At 37.1% G+C, this 20,667-nt stretch overlaps 1 protein-coding gene across 1 annotated transcript in view; it reads right to left on the bottom strand.

Moving 5' to 3' along the window:
- LOC106068441 (Y+L amino acid transporter 2-like) overlaps window positions 1-17,671 on the bottom strand; it is a 56,246-nt gene extending 38,575 nt beyond the window's left edge. The window contains exons 1-3 of the mRNA XM_056040081.1: window positions 17,436-17,671; window positions 15,762-15,948; window positions 12,383-13,055 (exon numbers count right to left, since the gene is read on the bottom strand). Coding sequence (XP_055896056.1) covers window positions 12,383-12,890 — 508 coding nt within the window. The 5' untranslated portion in view covers window positions 12,891-13,055; window positions 15,762-15,948; window positions 17,436-17,671. The remainder of the gene's footprint in view (window positions 1-12,382; window positions 13,056-15,761; window positions 15,949-17,435) is intronic.
- Between the last annotated feature and the right edge of the window lie 2,996 nt (window positions 17,672-20,667).

The following is a 20,667-nucleotide window of genomic DNA, read 5'->3' as shown; positions in this document are numbered from 1 at the left end:
ATTTCTATAGGATGGGCTGATGGTTACATAAAAAAATAATATTTAAATCGTTACTTCAAAAAAGAAGGTGATTACGTCCTACGCGTCATGCATCTAGTCATGCATGTTAATTAATGACTTAAATTTTGCCAAGTCACTGGTTTTCCTGGCTGACTCTGGCAACCCATTCCATGCTCTAATAGCGCTAGGGAAGAAGGAGCATTTGTACAAATTTGTCCTAGCATATGGAACGAGGAATGTGCCTTTATCTTTGTGTCTTTCTGAGTATTTCACTATTTCACCTCACCCTGTGTCGATAGTGATACTTACATTGCGTCTTTTTTATGGTATTAACAATTAATATTTCATCAATTTTAGGTGGATTACCCTATGCATAGAATTCAATTTCCTAACAAGAAAAATATTTAAAAAAAACAAAACAAAAAAAAAACCACCAAAGCTTAAATTATGTGTAGTTGTATCAATTAGTTTGGATCGGTCATATAATTAAATTTGTAATAGAGCTAGTGTAATCTAGACTAACAATAACCCTAATAAATCTGGGCGATTGAAAAAAAAAATTAACCAATTGTTTTTTGTTTAGCGCAATGTCATGATTTCGGCTTTCTCAATGCGCTAAGATCCTCTCACTTGTCTGGACCACTTGGGAAAAAAGGGGGGGGGGAGAAGGGGATATCTCGGTAATGTTGCAGTGATCGCTTTAAAAAAAAAGTACACTACTTGAATTCGAGTTCAGGGCTCAAGCCTTCTCAAAAAGACTGATTCAACTTCGCCACTACATCTGTCAAGAACAATTTCGGTACCAAACAAAATAATTAATGACCTATAGTTAAATGGTTATTTTTTTTTAAATATTGATTCTTGTGTTGTCAGGTAGTTTTACCAGACAGACGGACAGACAGGTAGAGTTGATAGAAACTTTTACAAAAAGTCATTTCGGCTAAAAAGACCGAAGTTTTGAGTCGGGTTTTTAGAACGCAACATCATGATCTTTCTATTTATTTTTTTTTTTATTAGAAGTTTTTAAGCTAAAACGTAATATCCAACAGTTCAAAGACTTGCTTGTAAATATTTTGATCATTACAGATCTATTTAAGGCGTGAAGAAATCTGTCACTAAAATCTGCAGCGCATGCGCCCTGGGGAGGCAATAAACAGAAGTCCAACTTCAAACACACACGAGGACTCGGGCTAATGGCTTCCCACAAATCACCGGTCACATGACATTAGAGGGACGTCTTTGTACATACACCATAAAAAAAAATATATATGTGTGTGTTTACAAGGACAGACAAACAACAAAATAGATAGCTACAGGGGCAGAGAAATGGCTTTTAAATGTATTCATTTATTCACATATAGTAGACTCGTGGTTTACTCATATAATGTGCTGCACGCACCACGTCGCCCCCTTCACATACACATATAATTAATTGTGTTACGCGTCACCTAATTCTAGGGATTAGTCGAGAGATTTTTCATCGAGATGGTACAACGATTTTGATTGGTTCGATAAACAGACACATTCGACTTCCTTTTCTAGATTTGAATCATGGGACTGACTTTTTTTTTCTCTCATCAGTATACAATTAATAATGGATTAACATTTTGCTGTCAACTAGACATACAAACTGTTTCTTTGGCCAATGGTTATTATTATTATTATTATAGCTCTTATATAGCGCTACTTTCATGCTTATAGCATGCTCAGAGCGCTTTGGTCCAATCTCATTTGGTTAACGACCAACCGCCTGTACTTTCACTAAGTCAGGTACCCATTAGAGTTGGGTGGAGTCACGGGCGCCCTAAAATTTCAGAAGTTCAAAATTTCAGTCTTCACCGAGATTCGAACCCAGGACCCCAGGTTCGAAAGACAAGTGCTTAATCACTCAGCTACCGGGCTCCCTCTGAGTCTACCCGGCTCTAGTGGGTATCTGACATTTGTTGGGGGAAATAAAGGCGGTTGGTCATTGTGCTGGCTACATGGCACCCTTGTTAACCGTGGGCCACAGAAACAGATGACCTTTAATAGGGGCGAAAGGTGAAAAAAAAATGCAAAACATGTACAGAAAATTGCTATTTAGACAATTACCTAAGTGGGAAGCGTGGTCGAGAGGCTAAGTGCACTTGAACTTGGCTTGGCTACCTAGAAGGGGGCTCGAGGTTCGACACCTAAAGGCAGCACGGAAAACCAACTCCTAGATACCCCCTCCCCCGATCCACAAATGAGATTGGACCAAAGCGCTCTGAGCATGCTATAAGCATGAAAGTAGCACTATATAAAAGCTATAATAATAATATAGCGCCAATTGACACTAGTTTATACGGTGAGTGTTCCATTGTGTTGACGTCGGCAATGACACGACCTCTTAGCGGTGACCTAATGGCAGTGACCAAACCCACCTCCACACACACGCCACACACTTTGACATTTCGGCTCGTAGCCCTGTACCAAAATGTTCTCACGTGAAAAACTCGAAAGGATTAAAATTTACAGCAGAAAGGTTCAGAGATTGTCGGCGGCCTAACTAAAAGTGACAAAGAACAAACTAGAGAAGTGTAACTTTTGGGTCACCTTACAAAATTTGAAGTCAAAAGAGGATTTAAAAAATTAAAGATAAATGTGTATCACTATATTATTATTATAAATATAACATTATATTATTATAACATAACTACTTATATAAACAAGCAACGGCTTGCAAGTGAAAGCTCTCCTGTAATGAAGCCAGTAAACTATCAAGCGAACGGCCCATAAGGCCTAACACTTCGATGTTATAGGCTTTTTTTAAAAAAAATAGCGGCTTGTATCTCATCAAACTTTTGTTAGCAGAGATGACCACGGCGACTCCACCTCACCTATCAGACTGAATTCTGTAATGGGCGCCCTAGTCCCCCGCCACACACACGCACACTGCCACACGGATAAAGCTAGATCTAATTAGATCTGCACTATCGCCTCTGTCCCAGTAAACTACGTGTCACCATTCATCATGAGCCTTTTTGAACTGGGCAGGGGCACATCACTCTATCTATCTAGATACCGGTATATAAAAAGTTTATTTTTTAAATATATTTAGTCAAGAATGGACGTGCTTGCATTAGGCGTACCTCTTGCCCCCCCCCCCCCCCCCATTTTTACTACGCAATTGATTTCAATGTTAAATTGTAATCTAAACTAAAAAGAGCAAAAATTTTTATTTTTTTTAAATCTTTTTTTCCCCCTTAAAAACATATCTAAGGGGAAGAACTCCGCATTTACAACTAAATCTCTCAATAACGTAGAAGTTATTTCCATCCTTCGTTATCGAGCAAAATAATTAATTATCCATAATTAATTGAATAATTGGAGGTTTTTTTTTATTGATTCATGTCTTTTTTTGATTGAATTGAATAATTGGAGGTTTTTTTTAAATTGATTCATGTCTTTTTCTTTAGGCCAATGAATGATTGTGCCAGGTTTCAACTTGATTCGAGAATGGGTCTGAGAGAAATAAAGTTAACATACATTTTACCAGGCAGACAGACAGACTGCGTTGAAACAAGTTTTGTAATAAAATAAAAATATCGTGGCATTAAAAAAAAATGTGTCGAACAATTATTTTGCATTTTGAAGTATTTGTTTTTATCCAGACCTCCCCCCCCCTCCCCCACCAAAAAAAAAAACAAAACAAAAAAACACCAGTGTGGTTTAGGACACTTACTGCATCATCATTAACCTAACCAATGGCGGGGGAGGGGGCAACTGAGACAATAATGGTTACCATTTTTATACTGTGTGTGTGTTTGTGTGTGCAGGTGATGAGAACATCCCTTCACGTGTCATCAGAGGTGTTGAAAAAGAAAAAAAATGTGGTGTTGAAAACGTTGATAATGTTCAGTTAACGAAAACACACACGTAGGTGTGACCTCAGCCTGAGTTACCTTTTGGTCAATGGTTTGGTAACTTAAATGTCTAAGCCCAATAAGTGCAGGTGTCTATGGTCTATACATCGCACAGAGTCTAAACTGAAATGCAGAGATGCCTACATGCCAAAATGGAAAAGTGTATTTCCCTAAATATAAAGAATTATACTCAGAAAAGACTAAAATCATTCATACACGAAAAGCAGCAATTGTAAAATATACACGGCATGATTTGTGGGAGTATAAAGTAAGTACATTTTGTCATGATATTTACACATTCATTCTTTGTCATTATTCTGGTTTCTAATGCTTGAATTTGTTTTAGAAAACAAATAGATGTGGAGCCAAGGTAGAGTATGTAAGCAAGTTAATGAACGTACTTACATCATACAAGGCGAAATTGGTTTCAAGTAACAAAGGAACAGACGACATACGACCAGACACCTCTAACAATATAGACATTTCTCCAGACAGAGAAAGAAAGGGTAATTCTGCAGGAGTTGAAGGGGCAGCCATCTTTGTTATTGTTTAGACTGTAATCTTGTATCTTGGGTTTTCTCTCCGATTTGGGTTTTTGTTTGTTTATATTTTTGAAGGTAAAAAAATATGCTAGATCTAGCTATACCGGTATCATCTAGTCCTAATAAGTCTATTAATTATTAGACTCATAATCTAACTGCTAGAACTAGACTAATTACTATATTAATATGACAAGGTTCTTAAAGGCAATAAAGGTCAATTATAATTTTTGGTAATAAACTGTGCTAATATTTATTGTAGGCCTAGCAAGCCCTAGTTAAATTTAGATTCTCTATATCAGACTAAGTCAGAATAGATATAGACAATATTTAACAATGAAAAAGAAGACAGAACAATAAGAAACGTATTGTATTGAAACCAAGTCAAAATTGAAAGAATAGCATTGCTTTGAAAACAGAAGTAATGTTAATTCTTGGTATTTTTTAAGACACTATCTTGGGATTTCTTTGGAACATAAACAATAACAAAATGGTAACAAAGATGGCTGCCCCTTGAACTCCTGCAGAATTACCGAAAGTACTTTTGGTGACATTTTCCCAGACATAGAGAATGAGTGTAGTAACGGTCCATCACACACCCAAGACACTCATCAGTACTCTCTGCGACCTAGAGCTACTCTCCAGATACCTTCAAGATATGGGGACTATGCTTAAGAAGAACTGTACATATTTACTGTTGTAAATAGTTTTGTTGATTTGATTGTATTTTTTATTATTTTTTTAGGGAGGAGAGGGGATGTTGGTGGAATGTTACGCCCCCTTTTAGTAACTCACATAATATTGTATATTACCTCCCTTTTTAGGTATATTGTATATAGTAGGAAGGGTTAAGCCCATTCATAGGGGACACTACTCTGTCTGCCAAGATGGCTGATTTAAGAAACTAGTTATCTGTTTATATTATGAAAGACCTATCTTAACACAATCCACGAGACTTGAAATAAACCTGACATATTGAAAGGAACGCTTTATTTGCATCAGCAAGATCTAGATCTAGTAAATATGTTACATCTTCGCGCGACAGCGCGCTAAAAAAGACACACCGATCTAGTGGTAGGCCTAGATCTTATCTGATCATTTCCAGGCATTGACGCACTAATCTACATAAATGATTTGCAAAAAGATGTTTTATTTCAATTTTAATTTTGAGAGGGAAATTTGTAGATGGTTAACCGAACTCGCGTAATTTCGTGTCCATTTGCGTATAAAATACACAAGATGCATACGTGTAAGCAACTCAGGAAAATGTTTGACCGTTTGTTTGGAATGTATTTTGGGATGCCATCGTGTCCATTACGACTTAGTTGTATTACCCTTCCCACCAACCCTATAAATCCCACCCACACCCCTTAATCAAAACAACTTGTATAAATCTAAATCCGTCTAGATGTTCGCCCAGGGCCAGACTGACCAATGTGACTACGCCTTGGAAAAGGTCCTCCCCCCCCCCCCATGACGAGTTCATAGAATAATGTCGCCAAGGGTACTAATCTTGCTTAACGGGAGACCCAGTCTTGACAATGGGTTCTTAATTAGGGATGAGGTCACGAAGGTCAGGGTCCACACACAAAACGAATTAACACGCTCGCACAATATTCACAACGGCAACGTCGGTTCAATAAAAACAAATGTGGGTCACTGTGTGGTCAGTTTAATAAATGGCTAGGCCCGTGTGTTAATATAACTAATATGAAGAGGATGTGGTGTAGCCAGCACTATGACAAGTCAACTTTGCTTTCCCTCGGATGACACCAGGTAACCAACCGTCAATTATTATAATTATAGCTTTTATATAGCGCTAATTTCATGCTTATAGCACGCTCAGAGCGCTTTGGTCCAATCTCATTTGTGGACCAGTGGGGGGGGGGGAGGGGGTATCTAGGAGTTGGTTTTCCGTGCTGCCTTTAGGCGCTCAGTAAACACAACTCTGCCCGAGTCGGGTGTCGAACCTCGAGCCCCCTTCTAGGTAGCCAAGACAATCCAAGTTCAAGCGAACTTAGCCTCTAGACCACGCTTCCCACCAATGGATGAACACAGCCCATACCTACAGTGCAGAGTAAAAAATACAAAAAATAGATACCTCCATTAAGACTCGAACCTTTGCCCCTTGCAGCACTACTGCCACTGAAGTCTCAGGATTAAGGAGACGAAATTGTAAATGTGCAATACTTAAGGGGAAAAAAAAGTGTTTATTTAAATGTCATGCCCAGACATGATGGTTCAATAGCAATGGCGGCATTTAAAAAACAAAACAAACAAACGTCGTTAAAACAGGTTAACAAGAGGGATTTGTTTGTTGTTGTTTTTTCTTCAAATCCGCATCATATCAAGATATACATTGTCTACAGAAGTCCAACGTTTTATGAAACGTGACCAAGAAATAATCGATTTATTACAGGACGCTAAAAGACTAGACTACATGTAGACTTTCATCTTAGGAAGTTATCTTTTACAGAAAGTATATGTCAACATCACGTGACCTGGTTTAGAGCCAATGTGCTGAGCCTGGAGCCAATATGACGACATTGTTGCCATATTGAGTCTGTGAAGCCAATATGGAAAAGCTTCGATTGGAAATGTATGAAGAGCCAATGTGGTTATAATTTCAGACTCTCTACAACTGAGGTCCTTTTGCCCCATTTGGAAACACCCATCCACCTTTTTTTTTTTTTACCAATCTAGTGCATACAGAGATTAGATGTCAACGACAGTGCCAATTTTTAGTGTTGAAATTTTCTGAGACGACCGCCTTGAAATTTTCGCCAAGTTTCCACGCCCCAGTAGCCGCCTCTACTGCGGCGTCGTTTTAATGTCCTCTCCAAGCCAATGGGGTTATCAAAGCTCTCAACTTAATGAAAGGATTAAGATAACCAGCATAACAAATGAATTCAATTAACGCGCGTAAAAATGAGCTAGTTGACTTTATCTTAGCATGCTTGTAAAAGGGGGGGGGGGGGAGAGGGGAGATACGAACACTGTAACTATTAACTCCAAAAAGTGGTGCGGGAAGGCACGCACTGCAGGCATGACGCCGCATGTTTGGTCCTACTGTCCAGCCGCGCCAAACACTAATGATGTCAAGGTGGACCAACTGACGCTGGCTGGAGCAACCTAGTGAAACCTTGTAGCAGGGACAGAGTTAACACAATCGCGTGTCACCAAGTCCAAAATTGGGCTATAAATAGGCCTAACGTTGTTAATGGGCCATGTTGCATCAAGTGATTGTGTACTGCTTACGTTTCAAACATTTAGAGCAGGGGTTCTCAACCTGTGGATCGCGACCCCTTTGGGGGGGGGGGGGTCGATTGACGATTTGCCAGGGGTCGCCTAAGACCATCAAAAATATGGATTGTTATTGTCTGCTCTTCTATTGCTGTATGTGTGTGTGTAAGGGGGGAGGGGTCGCGGCAAAGTGAGGAATTGTAAAAAGGGATCGCCGAGCTTAAAAAGGTTGAGAACCGCTGATTTAGAGCTAATAACTTAGCTAAGCATTAACTCAGCAATTATATTAGAAGAGTCTTTTTTTTTCTTCTTCGTTCTCATAACCAATCATAGGGTCTACGATGACTTGCGCTGTGTTTTTAAAGTCTTTCGTCTCTATACAGTTTGTGTCCATGGAAAGGATATAGTGGGGGGCCATATTTCGACAGTGGGGTGGATCTGCCCTCCCCATTGACGCCCAAAGGTGTCTGTCTTACGAACAACATAAATGACTAAGTCAAACAATGGTATTCATGTAAATTACGAAAACTATAGGTCGAGTATGCGTACAAGTGACAAGGGAGAGAGTGCATATGGACGTGAACAAGAACGATAAATGCGAAGCGTATCGTCTAAATTTCTTTACTGCCCTTGGATGCACGCCCTTGGTATGTGTTTACTGAAATAAATGGCTTGCCTTATGCAACACTTTGTTGAGAGGACATTCTAGTACTTTATTTTACTAAGCTAGGTTAATTGACATTTCTATTGGACAGTGGTCCTAAAAACGTGGGGAGTCAATGTATCCTCGCGTGAGTAGCAGGGTATTATATTATATCTAAGTACCTTTTTTTTTTTGAAATGATAAGGCTGTGGGTTGAGCCTTTGAATTACTGTATGATGCCACGGAACTTGATCTAATGGTTGACATGATTGGCTTTGGAAAATTAAGTTGATTTGTTTTTTATTGTTACTGCTGAGTATAACGCGCCTTTCCTATAGCCTGCTTACTGGGTTTGGTTCAATCTCTTTTTGTGGTAATGTGTGGGGTGTGTGTGTGTGTGGGGGGGGGGGGGGGGTTTCTGGGGGTTCCCGTGATGCTTTGGGTTGCTCATCAAACACAACTCAGGTAGAGTCAAATCTCAATTGAGGAACTCCTGGTCTACACCGGGATTTGAACTAGAGCCTCTCTGTTAGACAGCCAAGTGGTTTATGTCGTGAAGCTAGCTAAAACTAATGCATATCGTGAATGAAACATGCAGTGGACCTCAATCACCAATCGTAAGCAAACAACATTTAGCCACGTGATAATATTGATAAAACAATGAAAATTACGTATCACGTGACAGCCTTTATGGATTGCGTAATTTGTATAGAAGAGATAGAGAACCACGTGGCAAAATGTTGTTTGTTTACAATTGGTGAATGAGGTCCATTGATTTGAGAACTCGGGATGGAACTAATCAGTTTGGCTGATGGCGTCAGTAAAAATTTTTTTTTTTTAAATCTTTGTCTAACCTACTTACAAAAATGTGTATTTATCTTAGCTTTTTTTTTTTCTTCATGTGTATAGTAAATGAGTATACTTCATAAAAATAACTTATAGCTTTAATGGCCGCGTTCTCTCCAATGTTAAAGAAAGCAAATGAAAACTATTTTTAGGACAATATAAACACCCCTTCGACAAATCAACAGAGTAAATGTGTAAGTTAATCAAATTAAGATTTCGCTACTGCATTACTGAAAAGGTCAGTTGCTCGGGACACGCAGAACCTAGTCTCCTCTTGTTGTATCAAATGTATATCGTAAATGTGCCCAGACGCAGCACGTTTAACGGAATAATACTGCATTTGACGTCATCAAATCACGCGCGTCAGCACACAGACACATACACACAAATATGGGATGCAATGCAAACAGAGCACACAGTGAGTTCTCGCGTCTTTTTTAACCCACCACCTCCCAACCAAACACTCCTCGGCTACTCTAGTAACACATTTAAGTGACACTCTTCATTCAAAGAAATGGGTCATTATGTTATATTATTAATGTAGATATATAATTAAAGCTTCTGAACCTACAAGATGCAGAGTTCAAGGCCAGCGATACAACGAAACGCAACAACAAAAACTATGGCCCTCAACTGACGAAAAGAAGGTCGACCAAGGCCGTAACATGGAAATAAATTATTGTTATAAACAGATTGGCAGTTTAAAAGGATAAAAATTAATGTAACAGTAGACTATAGAATCTAGGTTAGAAATATGTAAAACCATTATAGAGCTACATTCTATAGTTATGTACCTACATTGATCTATATACAGATCTAGATTATTCTAGATCTATGCTAAAATAGGACGATCCATCATTTGATAGGTCTAACCCAGTGTTTCCCAAACTGTGTTCCGCTGAACCCTAGTGTTCCGCGAGGCCTGAATAGGTGTTCCACGAGCTACTGAAATAATTTAACTAGGAAACCATCGCGTGAATTAATATCCCCCCCCCCCTAAAAAAAAAAAAAAAAAACCACAGTGTTCCGGTAAATACTCAGAATATGCGAAGTGTTCCGTAAAAGAACAAATTAAGGAAACACTGAATTATACGTTAAGGAAGGAAACACTGACTTATAAGCGATAGTTAAAAATAGTATAATAAAATACCAGAATGAAAATGAAATGAAAGGCGAATTATTTATGGCATGTGTAAACAGACAGAATGGTTGTATGTGATAGGGTCCTAGTTCTAGTCAGTGTGTGCTCTTGGACTTTTTTTTTTCTCTCTTTTAAAACCATTTCTAAATGCGCCACTTCTTATTAATAGTGAATTCTAGATTTGAGTTCGTGTTAACTTTCTAGGACAAGAAGACTTGTTTTAAATAGCCCAAAGCTCATTGAAGCGAGAAACATCTTGCATAGAGATGCACGATTCTAAAACCTAGATTTAGATGTTCAACATTTGTTTATAGGCTCTTGGACTTTTCACTCTTTTTTCTCACTTTCAAAACCATTTCTAAATGCGCCACTTCTTATTAAAGTGAATTCTAGATTTGAGTTCGTGTTAACTTTCTAGGACAAGAAGACTTGTTTTAAGAAGCCCAAAGATGACAGAAGTGAGAAACATCTTGCATAGATGCACAATTCTAAAACCTAGATTTAGAGTCCAATATTTGTTTATGGCACATTTATTTAGGTCCAAGTCAATAACACCGTATATTCATATAAGCTTAAATTTTCTTAAATTGATTTTGATATTTGATAACTGTAGCTACTTTTACCATAATCTTAAGAGTGGAGACTGTTTTACAAATAGTAGGGCAGCAACATAAGGACAAATGACCACTGCATGATGTTTACTGTATTAGTCTAGTCAGTATAGACAAATGGCCACATGATCTTTGTCAAGTCTGTAAGGACAAATGACCACATGATCTTTGTCTTTGTCAAGTCTGTAAGGACAATTGACCACTGCATGATCACAGTCTGGTCTGTAAAGATAAATGACCACTGTCTAGTCTGAAAGCATCATAACATAAAAATAGGGGGGAGGGGGGCACAGTAATTTATAAATAATGTCTAGCTAGGGAGGCCAAATCCAGGAATCAAGATAAAAACTGCAAATTGTAGCTCCGCTTATCAGAAACATCTGTTGCTTATTTATCTATACAAAAATATTTTCAGCAAATACAAGTTTTAGCAGGAAAGCATGCCAAGAATTTTAAGCTTGCGGTTAATATCAGTTAACAATATAAAGACCATGCCTGCCTAACAATATAAAGACCATGCCTGCCTAACAATTTAAAGACCATGTCTGCCTAACAATTTAAAGACCATGCCTGCCTAACAATTTAAAGACCATGTCTGCCTAACAATATAAAGTAAAGACCATGTCTGCCTAACAATATAAAGACCATGCCTGCCTCACAATTTAAAGACCATGCCTGCCTAACAATATAAAGACCATATCTGCCTAACAATATAAATACCATGTCTACCTAACAATATAAAGACCATGCTTGCCTAACAATATAAAGACCATGTCTGCCTAACAATATAAAGACCATGTCTGCCTAACAATAAAAAGACCATGTCTGCCTAACAATTTTAAAGACCATGCCTGCCTAACAATTTTAAAGACCATGCCTGCCTAACAATATAAAGACCATGTCTGCCTAACAATTTTAAAGACCATGCCTGCCTAACAATTTTAAAGACCATGCCTGCCTAAGAATATAAAGACCATGCCTGCCTAACAATATATAGACCATGTCTGCCTAACAATATAAAGACCATGTCTGCCTAACAATTTAAAGACCATGCCTAACAATTTGAATTTCAATAAAGAGAAAATTATAAATTCTAAATAAGATAAATGATTTGTTTTTTTTTTTCAAGTCAAGTTTTCAAGAAAAATCTACAATAATTGACAAATAGGCCTTTTATATTTCTTTTATATTTATTTATAATGCATTTTTTAAAAATAATACAATGGCACCCTATGTGGATGTTCATTTGTGGTTTGCAGTGAAAGCATGTAAAAGCTAATTTATAATTCTTTGTCATAAAAAGTATTTTTTTTTGGTCATTATTCAATAAGGCTTTTCAAAGACTGATCAAGCAGTGGCGTAACAAAAATATCAAGTTTTTTTTAACAATTAGGTTTATATAATTTATACGGTGAATTCACTGTGATGTATGGATAGACAGAAACATCTTCATAAAAAAAAAAACAATTACTTACATATGCAGATCACAGCAAGAAGTCTAACTGCAACTTCTGGCTGGTCACAGTCAGGGAACAAGGGCTCAATGACGTAATAAGCAAACGTGAGAGCCACGATCGCCTGAGAGCATGGACGTACGATCATACACTCCACCCAGAGCCTAAGGAAAGCCAGGAAAGGTCCGAACGCCTCAAAGATGTAAGCATAGTCAGCACCAGACCTCACAATCGAGGTGCCCAGTTCGCAGTAACAGAAAGCACCAATCATGGAGTACACGCCGGACAGAAGCCAAACTATAAGGGACATTCCAACACTGCCAGAACCTTTCAGGACACCTTTTGGGCTGACAAAAATGCCGGAACCAATAATACTTCCAACAATGACTGTGATTCCATTAAGAAGGGATAGATTCTGTTTCAGCACGATTCCACCTTCATTGCCATTCTCCTTCCCTTCCTGCTTCTCTACCATCGGCTCCATCTCGAGCTTCTTTGCTGACGATTCCTTGGGCATAGAGTCATCCATTTTTTTTTAAAATTATGTTTTGATCAGAATGCAATAATTTTCTAATCTGGTAAATGAAGTGCAAAAACTGTTTGTTATCTCAAACAGACTTTATAAACTCTGGCCAGTGCTGGAATGCATATATCCATTCAGGTGATAATTAGGTCAGGTCAGGTACTCTTTTACCTGTAAAACATAATGACAAAGATATGTTATTAAAGAAGAATATTAGTATAGTTTTACAAAACACTAAGCATAACAAAAAAAATATTATTTGTGATTTTAAGAAATATTTCTTTAGAAAAAAAAAAAAAAAAAAAGCAGCTTATGTTAAGCATACTTGTATCAATTAGTTTGGATAAGTCATGCAATTAAATTTGTAATAGATCTTGACTGACAATAAAAAAGCATGTTATAAAATTATTTTTAAAAAGGGGGGAATGACCTGAATTTGAATCCATGGCTCAAGCCTTCTTTTGTTTCTCAAGACAACATGCTAACCTATATACTAGTAGAGAGCTTATGAACATGGAAGATTATATAGTTATCTATTTGTTTCTATAGTCTCTTCCTATTTTTCAGGTTTGTGTTCACTAAGACTCAGACGATGTGCTATAAAGGGGACTAATTCAGCTTAAATACCATCACTTCAGTCAATCACAATGATGCCCTTGTTCGAGATACCAAACAAATAATTATCTACCAATAGTTAATAAACTAATTGTTGTTGTTTTTTTAAATTGATTCTTGCGTTGTCAGGTAAAAGAAATAATTGTGCAAAATTTCAGCATGCTCCAAGATTGGATGTGGGTGAAGTCATGTGTATAAACGTTTTACCAGACAAGACAGACAGACAGAGTGGAGTTGATATAAGCTTTGTAAAAAAGTTTTTTTTTATCTTATTATTAATAAAGTTAAAAAACAAAACTTAGTTCAATTAAAACTACATGAAAAGTTCATGATTAATTAAAGTAACTAAAGTAAAGTTCCCCTTTCAGACCTTGTAGTCTATAGGTCATCTGATTCTGTGGCCTACAGTTAACAAGGGTGTCATGTGGCCAGCACAACGACCAACTGCCTTTACTTTTAATGAACTAATGTCAGGTACCCATTAGAGCTGGGTGGACTCAGAGGCGCCCAAAGATCCCGAAATAAAAAATCCCAGTCTTCACCAGGATTTGAACCCCCGACCCCTCATGATTAATTGACAGTCAGATTTGAACCATTATTACTGAGTGACCCCAGGAGATAAAAGTTGAGATGTCATTTTTATTCAATATTTCAGTGTATGCCTAGATACTTTATTCATTTGTATCATCACTGATGTGGTGTATTGGAATCTTCAAGCAAAAAAGTTCCCTAACTAGATGTTCCTTGCATGATACAGCTTTAGAACATTATTTTACAAACTTCAAGTTTTAATTTTAAATATTAGATGTGTACTTCATTTAAAGACGTTTGATAGGGAAAAAATAACCAGGGATGCTATAAAATATGAAACAATTTAGTTACTGAAATGCTAAGAATGGAGTCACAAGATAATGTCAACAAAACGAACTTTATCAATTCAATGTCATGTATAAAAACAACACTACAGTGGAGTCATTTTAAACAAATATGTTGATGAATGCCATTATAGTGAAAAACAATTGACAGGTAATCTAGATCTGTAACTATTCTATGAAGATCTAGGTCAGGCTACCAAAAACAAAAAGCGGGCAGAAGCAAGTGTAGGTTATTATAACATAAACATGATAATCTAGGGACTATCTAACATGTATTTATCTCCTATTTTGAAGAAACGTCTGTAATCTATCAGAAAGTTTAATCAGTTAAATGGTATAATGATGTTTGTTTGTAAAATGTTTTGTTTTATGGTATAATGATAATGGAGTAATATAAATTTCTTGATTATTTAGATCTACATTCTATTTACATAGTCTGACATAATTAAATCTTATAATCCACTACATGACTACCATCATATTCAATGGGAAATTTTATGCATTATCATCTTTACAGCCTCTAGAGACACTAATTTAAATTTTCAATCATGTTGGAATGTTGTCCCCAAGAAAAAAAAAGCAAAGAAGTTTATTCTAAATCTAACAACTAAATCCCTAAATAAGGATCACAATAAATGATACTAGAGTCTATAGTAAACACTAACCATGCGAACATGGCCTGACTAGCTGATGATGCAATGGGTTGCAAACCTATGGCTATATATAGACTCTAGTAGTCTCTAGGTCTACAAAATCCCTGGTCCCTGGTAACCCCATTCATTAATTAACTTAATTCATTCACTTCTGCTTGCACTAAGTGGTCATTTAAACTATTATTTAATTCTAAACTAGTAAAGGAGGTATTATTTAAGCAGATCAATCCACTATCGGCGCCCTAAACTAGATCTACTTATAGATCTAGTATCTATTTAGACTCGAGAAAGTGTCTTAATATTAACAAACTTGGCCTAGATTCTATCTAGGTCTACACAAAGCTGTCAAGCACGAGTGATTTTTTAAAGTTAAACTATCAGAATCAGTCATCTGGTTTATTGTTATTTATAACCGACAATTCTTCGATACATAAGATAGGTACAGAATCTATTAATCTAGCTTTCCAGGATAGGTCTGACTCTAGACCCATGTGATTGACGGCTTTAAGATAAATTCTAAGTTACACTAAAAAGTAGATTCTAGATCTAGAAAGAAATAATAAGTTTTAAGTTAGTCAAGTAGCCTATCGAAATCGGAGTAAATAAGATCTATAATAATAATAATAATAATATTAAAAAATCTCAATATTGGTAATATTCGTTAAGCAACTGGTTTACTATAAAAATAGATCTTTTACAAAAATTAGTTTAACATAATAAATAATTCTACTTACAGTTGGCTTATAGATCTAAGGCCATGTGCTCCGGTTAGTGTGTATACTGCTCGACACCAATCCCGCTTTTACGCGGCGAGTGGGTGAAATGAATGAAGCTTAGTCCCTCCCTCTCTTGAGTATCGCGTTGGAGAACGAGGGGCCATGAGATCGGCGGATTGTTAGTAGAGATCAAACTACGACCATTCTAGACAGGCAGAAGTAACATGCCGTTTTTTTTTTTTTAAATTGGTATTTAAAAATAGAGATATTTTCTCAATGCTAATTTAACATTAGCACAGGGCCGGATTTAAGTATATGGAGGCCCCTACACTCTTTCGTAAACTTTAACAAAGATCCACTTAGGAATAATAGTACTTATAGGCCTTCTATATAAAAGCATGCTATATTTTAGAAGAAAGAAATATAGACCTAGTACTTGTAAGTTTAATCTCACTCTCCTTTTTTTCTAAGTATTTAATATGCATATTTTAGTTTCAAAAGTGTTGTTTTTTTTTAAATTTGTAGATGGCATAAGACGCGTAGGACGTAATCATCTTCTTTTTTGGAGTAACGTCTGTATCATATAAGATAAAATAGACGCCCTGCCGTAAATCCGGAGCTATACCGGAATTTACATATTTGAGCATGCTACAACTGCAAGCGGACATTGTTACTACCCGAGGTAAGATTCAAAGTGTTAGCGCTTAAAATGAGGGGGGAAATATACTTAAATGTATCTGACCCGTCGAAATTATTATATATTTTACTCTTTTGTGAAGGCCCCTTTCTTGTGAATCCACCGGGCTGTAACACTGTCTTCCCTCCCTTAAATCCGGCCCTGCATCAGCCTATATCAGTTTGATACAATTAAAGGTATATTCAAAAATTTCAAAGAATCTCAGTTTTTTGTATTATTATTATAATTTTGCGTTCTAATGATGGTTGCCTGGTCGTGTGGTATGCGCTTCCTACTGTCTTCTCGATTATTCCGAGTTCGAACCCTACCCGCTTCAATCCCCTGCCATCAAAGGGGGTATGGGCTAGGGCGTAACAATCTTATTCCTTAAGCTAGGACAAATTCGTACAAGTGCATCTTCTTCGATAGTGCTATTAGATAATTGAATGGAAAACCAATGACTTTGCAGAGTTTAAGTCATTGATTAACATGTAAGACTAGATTGACCTAGGGACGTGATCTTCTTTTTTTTTTTTTAAAGTGACGTCTGTATTTTATAAGATAAGATAACATTTGAAAAATTCAAACAATCTCGGTCTGACCGAGTAAGGAACGAACGAGTTTTTGTACCGCTCTGTTCTTGTCTTGATTGACAGAAATCGCCCACTTCGGGACGACTTGACGTAGTTATGATGGAGCAGGTGGCTGTTGTCTTCCAAGATTTTCGCTTTTTTTTTTTAGACATTTTTGTTCAAAATGTTCCTTTAAGGGGAGGTATCCCTAGAGTTCCTTTAAATATGGTTATGTTGTGCGTGTGATTTTTTGATGCCCTTATTATAATGTTTTCTAGGCGGCGCTACTGTTTCGATGACGCGTTAAAGTTGCCTTGCCAACAAGTTAATCCGTAGGCCTATGTTAGCAGATTTTTGTATAGTCGCGCCGTAACAATTATCTAAGATCTTCCTATGTAGTTTAAAGCTATTTAGTTTATATAGTTTAAATAGCTAAATAATTACCTAGATGCTATATTTAAATAGGGTTAGATGCTATTAAAGTACTAATTGAGTAGACGAATATCCAATACATAATGTATTGTAGGCTACATCCGTGTCCAATCCTGAAATAACCGGTCATTAAACCGGAGTTTTCCACTTTTATGAAATGAATAGGCCTACTTATAAAGTTAATGGTGATGACAACTTTCGCAAGCTAAAATCACCTAAGTTAGCGGCATCGAAGAGAGTCGAACTGAATCCAGCTTCCCACGCTATTCTGTTGTTGATCAATGTATAAACTCGTATATTCGGACCATAGGCTAAATTATGCAGTCACGCTAAGGCCTAATAGACCTCATTCACCAATCGTAAACAAACATTTAGCCACGTGATTCTCTATCTCTCGTATACAAATTACGTAATCCATAAAGGCTGTCACGTGATACTTGTTTTGTTTTCATTGTTTTATCAATATTATCACGTGGCTAAATATTGTTTGTTTACGATTGGTGATAACATTTGAAGATAACAATGAAAAGTAACAGGGGGAAAACAAAAACACTAAGACAATGCCTTTATCTCACTGGATTCTAATTGTTGACTTGTGAATGTAGTTTGTTGTTTGCTTATGATTTGTGTAGGTCTGGGTGATAAGTGGTGGTTGACTTTTTTTTAAAGTACAAAAATGGAAAACAGATGAGTTTGACTAGAAACAAGGTTATTTTACGGGACGACAGCGGCATTTAATATTTGTAAGTAATATTTGTGAGTCTAATAATGATGATGACAATGAAAATTAGAAAAAAAAAATTCTAAGCGGAAGTAGCTCAAGATGATCTATCGGTGAAATCACTGCGCGAATGTAAAGTATTGTAAAAGTTATTTTCCCGCTTCTTTTCCTTAGTCAAAGGTACCGTACTATATCGTCGTGGGACTTGACCTCAGCAAACTACTACAAGAAAGCGTTATTTTTAGACTTTGCCCCATTCGCACCCCCCACACACACTAACTATTCAAAGTCATCCTCAAACACTCACGCTTACAAGAACGGACAATGCGGTTTTATTTTCCCGCCAGAGACCATTCGGCAAACATCCGCACAATTTAAAAAAAAAAAAAAAAAAGCGCTGTTCTATCCACCGAATCTCCCCTCGAAACTAGCGACTGTAATGTCAAAGCTCAAATACAAAGAAAAAAAAAGCTGAACAAATCATAGCATGTGAAAAAGTCCAGTTTCCAAATAGTCAGGTATTTCTTCACCTAAACCACATTTTACCCCCCCCCCCCGGCCCGCTATTCCCCTCTTCAGAATGCCTCCGAGTCTCCTAAATTCCCGCCAATGAAAAAGAATAAAAAAAAAAGAAAACACACACCCCCACACACACACCAACACACAAGTTTGTGAGAGTAGAGTGTGGGTATTTTCCCTTAACAAGGTCTTTGACGTCTGCTAGAGTCAGTGAGCTGTGACGGAAACTTGTTCGTTCTCCAAGAGGTAAAAAAATAAAAACATATCACGTGTATAAAAAACAACAACAACAAAAAAAAAAAACTGAAATCTCTGCTACCCTTTTTATTGATACAAAGAATTACAAATTCTGTTTTAAAAAAATAATAATAACATGGTGGCGCATCTTTTGAAGTCTAACTCTGATGCATGCACAAGAGACTGAAATTTTACGAAGAGAAATATAGGAATTTATTACACTTATTGCAGAAATGGGAATCATATCGGAGACTGTATTTCCACCCAGAAAAATGTAGATTATTAAGAACTATAGATGAGAAATGGACGAGCTCTCATCCAAATCACAAGAAAGATGACGCTTACTATAATGGAATGGGTTGCCTGAAACAGCCACATGCATGACTAGACATTGACACAGACCACAGGAACACACGTAAGACGCCATTATCTTCTATTTTGAGTAACGACTGTAATTTATTAGATAAGATTTGTTTTGGCACGCATTTAAGATGCTTCCTTTCTCTGTAATTTTTAGAAAAATTGTAGTAATTAGCGGTTATTTCCCCTTAGATAAGCTTTGGTTTTCAAAAGTATTCTTTTGTTTTTTTCTTCTATGATTCTTGTTTTGGTGTCAACTTGACTCAACTCACTGTGTCTCTTTCAACAACATATTTACAACACAAATTCGTCTGGACAATTCCATTTGTTAACACAGACGTGGAGGTCCATGCTCATGTGACACGGTACCGATTAAAGGCATCAGGTCAGCAAGAAAACAAGCGGCCTTTTACGTATAAATTGTATGTCCATATGAAAGATATAGGGTGACCGGTCATTTCATCCCCGGTCACTTCATCCCCTAGACCTAGAGGGACTTAGACTGTATTATATTGAGTGAAGGGAGAGTTACGTTTAATCGTTGCCATATCACTCAATATTAGGCTACAGGATACCAGCTCATATACAACTAGAAGGAAATGAGAAGGCTGACACACTCGCCAAGAGTGGGAGAACTAACTCACAAATAAACTCTGTACTCTATCCAGAAGAATTGAAGAAATTAATTGTAAATAAAATAAATGAGAAATGGACGAGCTATCATCCAAATCACAAGAAAGATGACGCTTACTATAAGCTATCCCGACAAGACCAACGTCTAATCTTTCGACTCAGGACCGGACACAACAGAATGCGACAACACATGTACCGGAAGCTCAAAATTGAAACCAGTGAAATCTGCCCATGTGGAGTATCACCAGAGAATGCCGACCACGTCCTCCAAAACTGCTCTCTTTACCAAGAGGCCCGTATAAGACACTGGCCCCAAAACACCCCCAATAGAAAGAAAACTATATGGAGAGCTCCCTGATTAGGAAACCACTGCGCAGTTCATCTCATGTATTGGTCTAGTCATATGAACGCTCCAACATAACAATGAGAACGAAGAAGAAAAAGGCTACAGGGTTTATCTTCCCTTTTCTATATGAAACAAAATTAATTATTCACCCCTAATTGATTAAATAATATTTTTTTTATTGATGTATGTGTTGTCGTGGACAATGAATAATTGTACGAAATTTCAACTTAATCTCAGAAAGGGAAGTGGGAGAGAAAAAAACAGTATAAAAGAATCCACACATAGTGAGTTAATATAAGCTTTGTAATAAACCAGCGTAGGCCAGGCCGTTGCCTAGACTAAATAGGTTCATATTTTGCAAGAATCTGGCCAAACTTTGTTCCGCGCCCTCCCCACCCAGTTCAGGTGCACTGCGAGGGAGGAAGAGA

The sequence above is a fragment of the Biomphalaria glabrata genome, chromosome 9, assembly GCF_947242115.1.
Source record: "Biomphalaria glabrata chromosome 9, xgBioGlab47.1, whole genome shotgun sequence".
NCBI classification, from domain to species: Eukaryota; Metazoa; Mollusca; class Gastropoda; family Planorbidae; genus Biomphalaria; species Biomphalaria glabrata.
The sequence above is the reverse complement of the archived record's forward strand: the minus strand, read 5'-3'. Positions and strand labels throughout refer to the sequence as shown.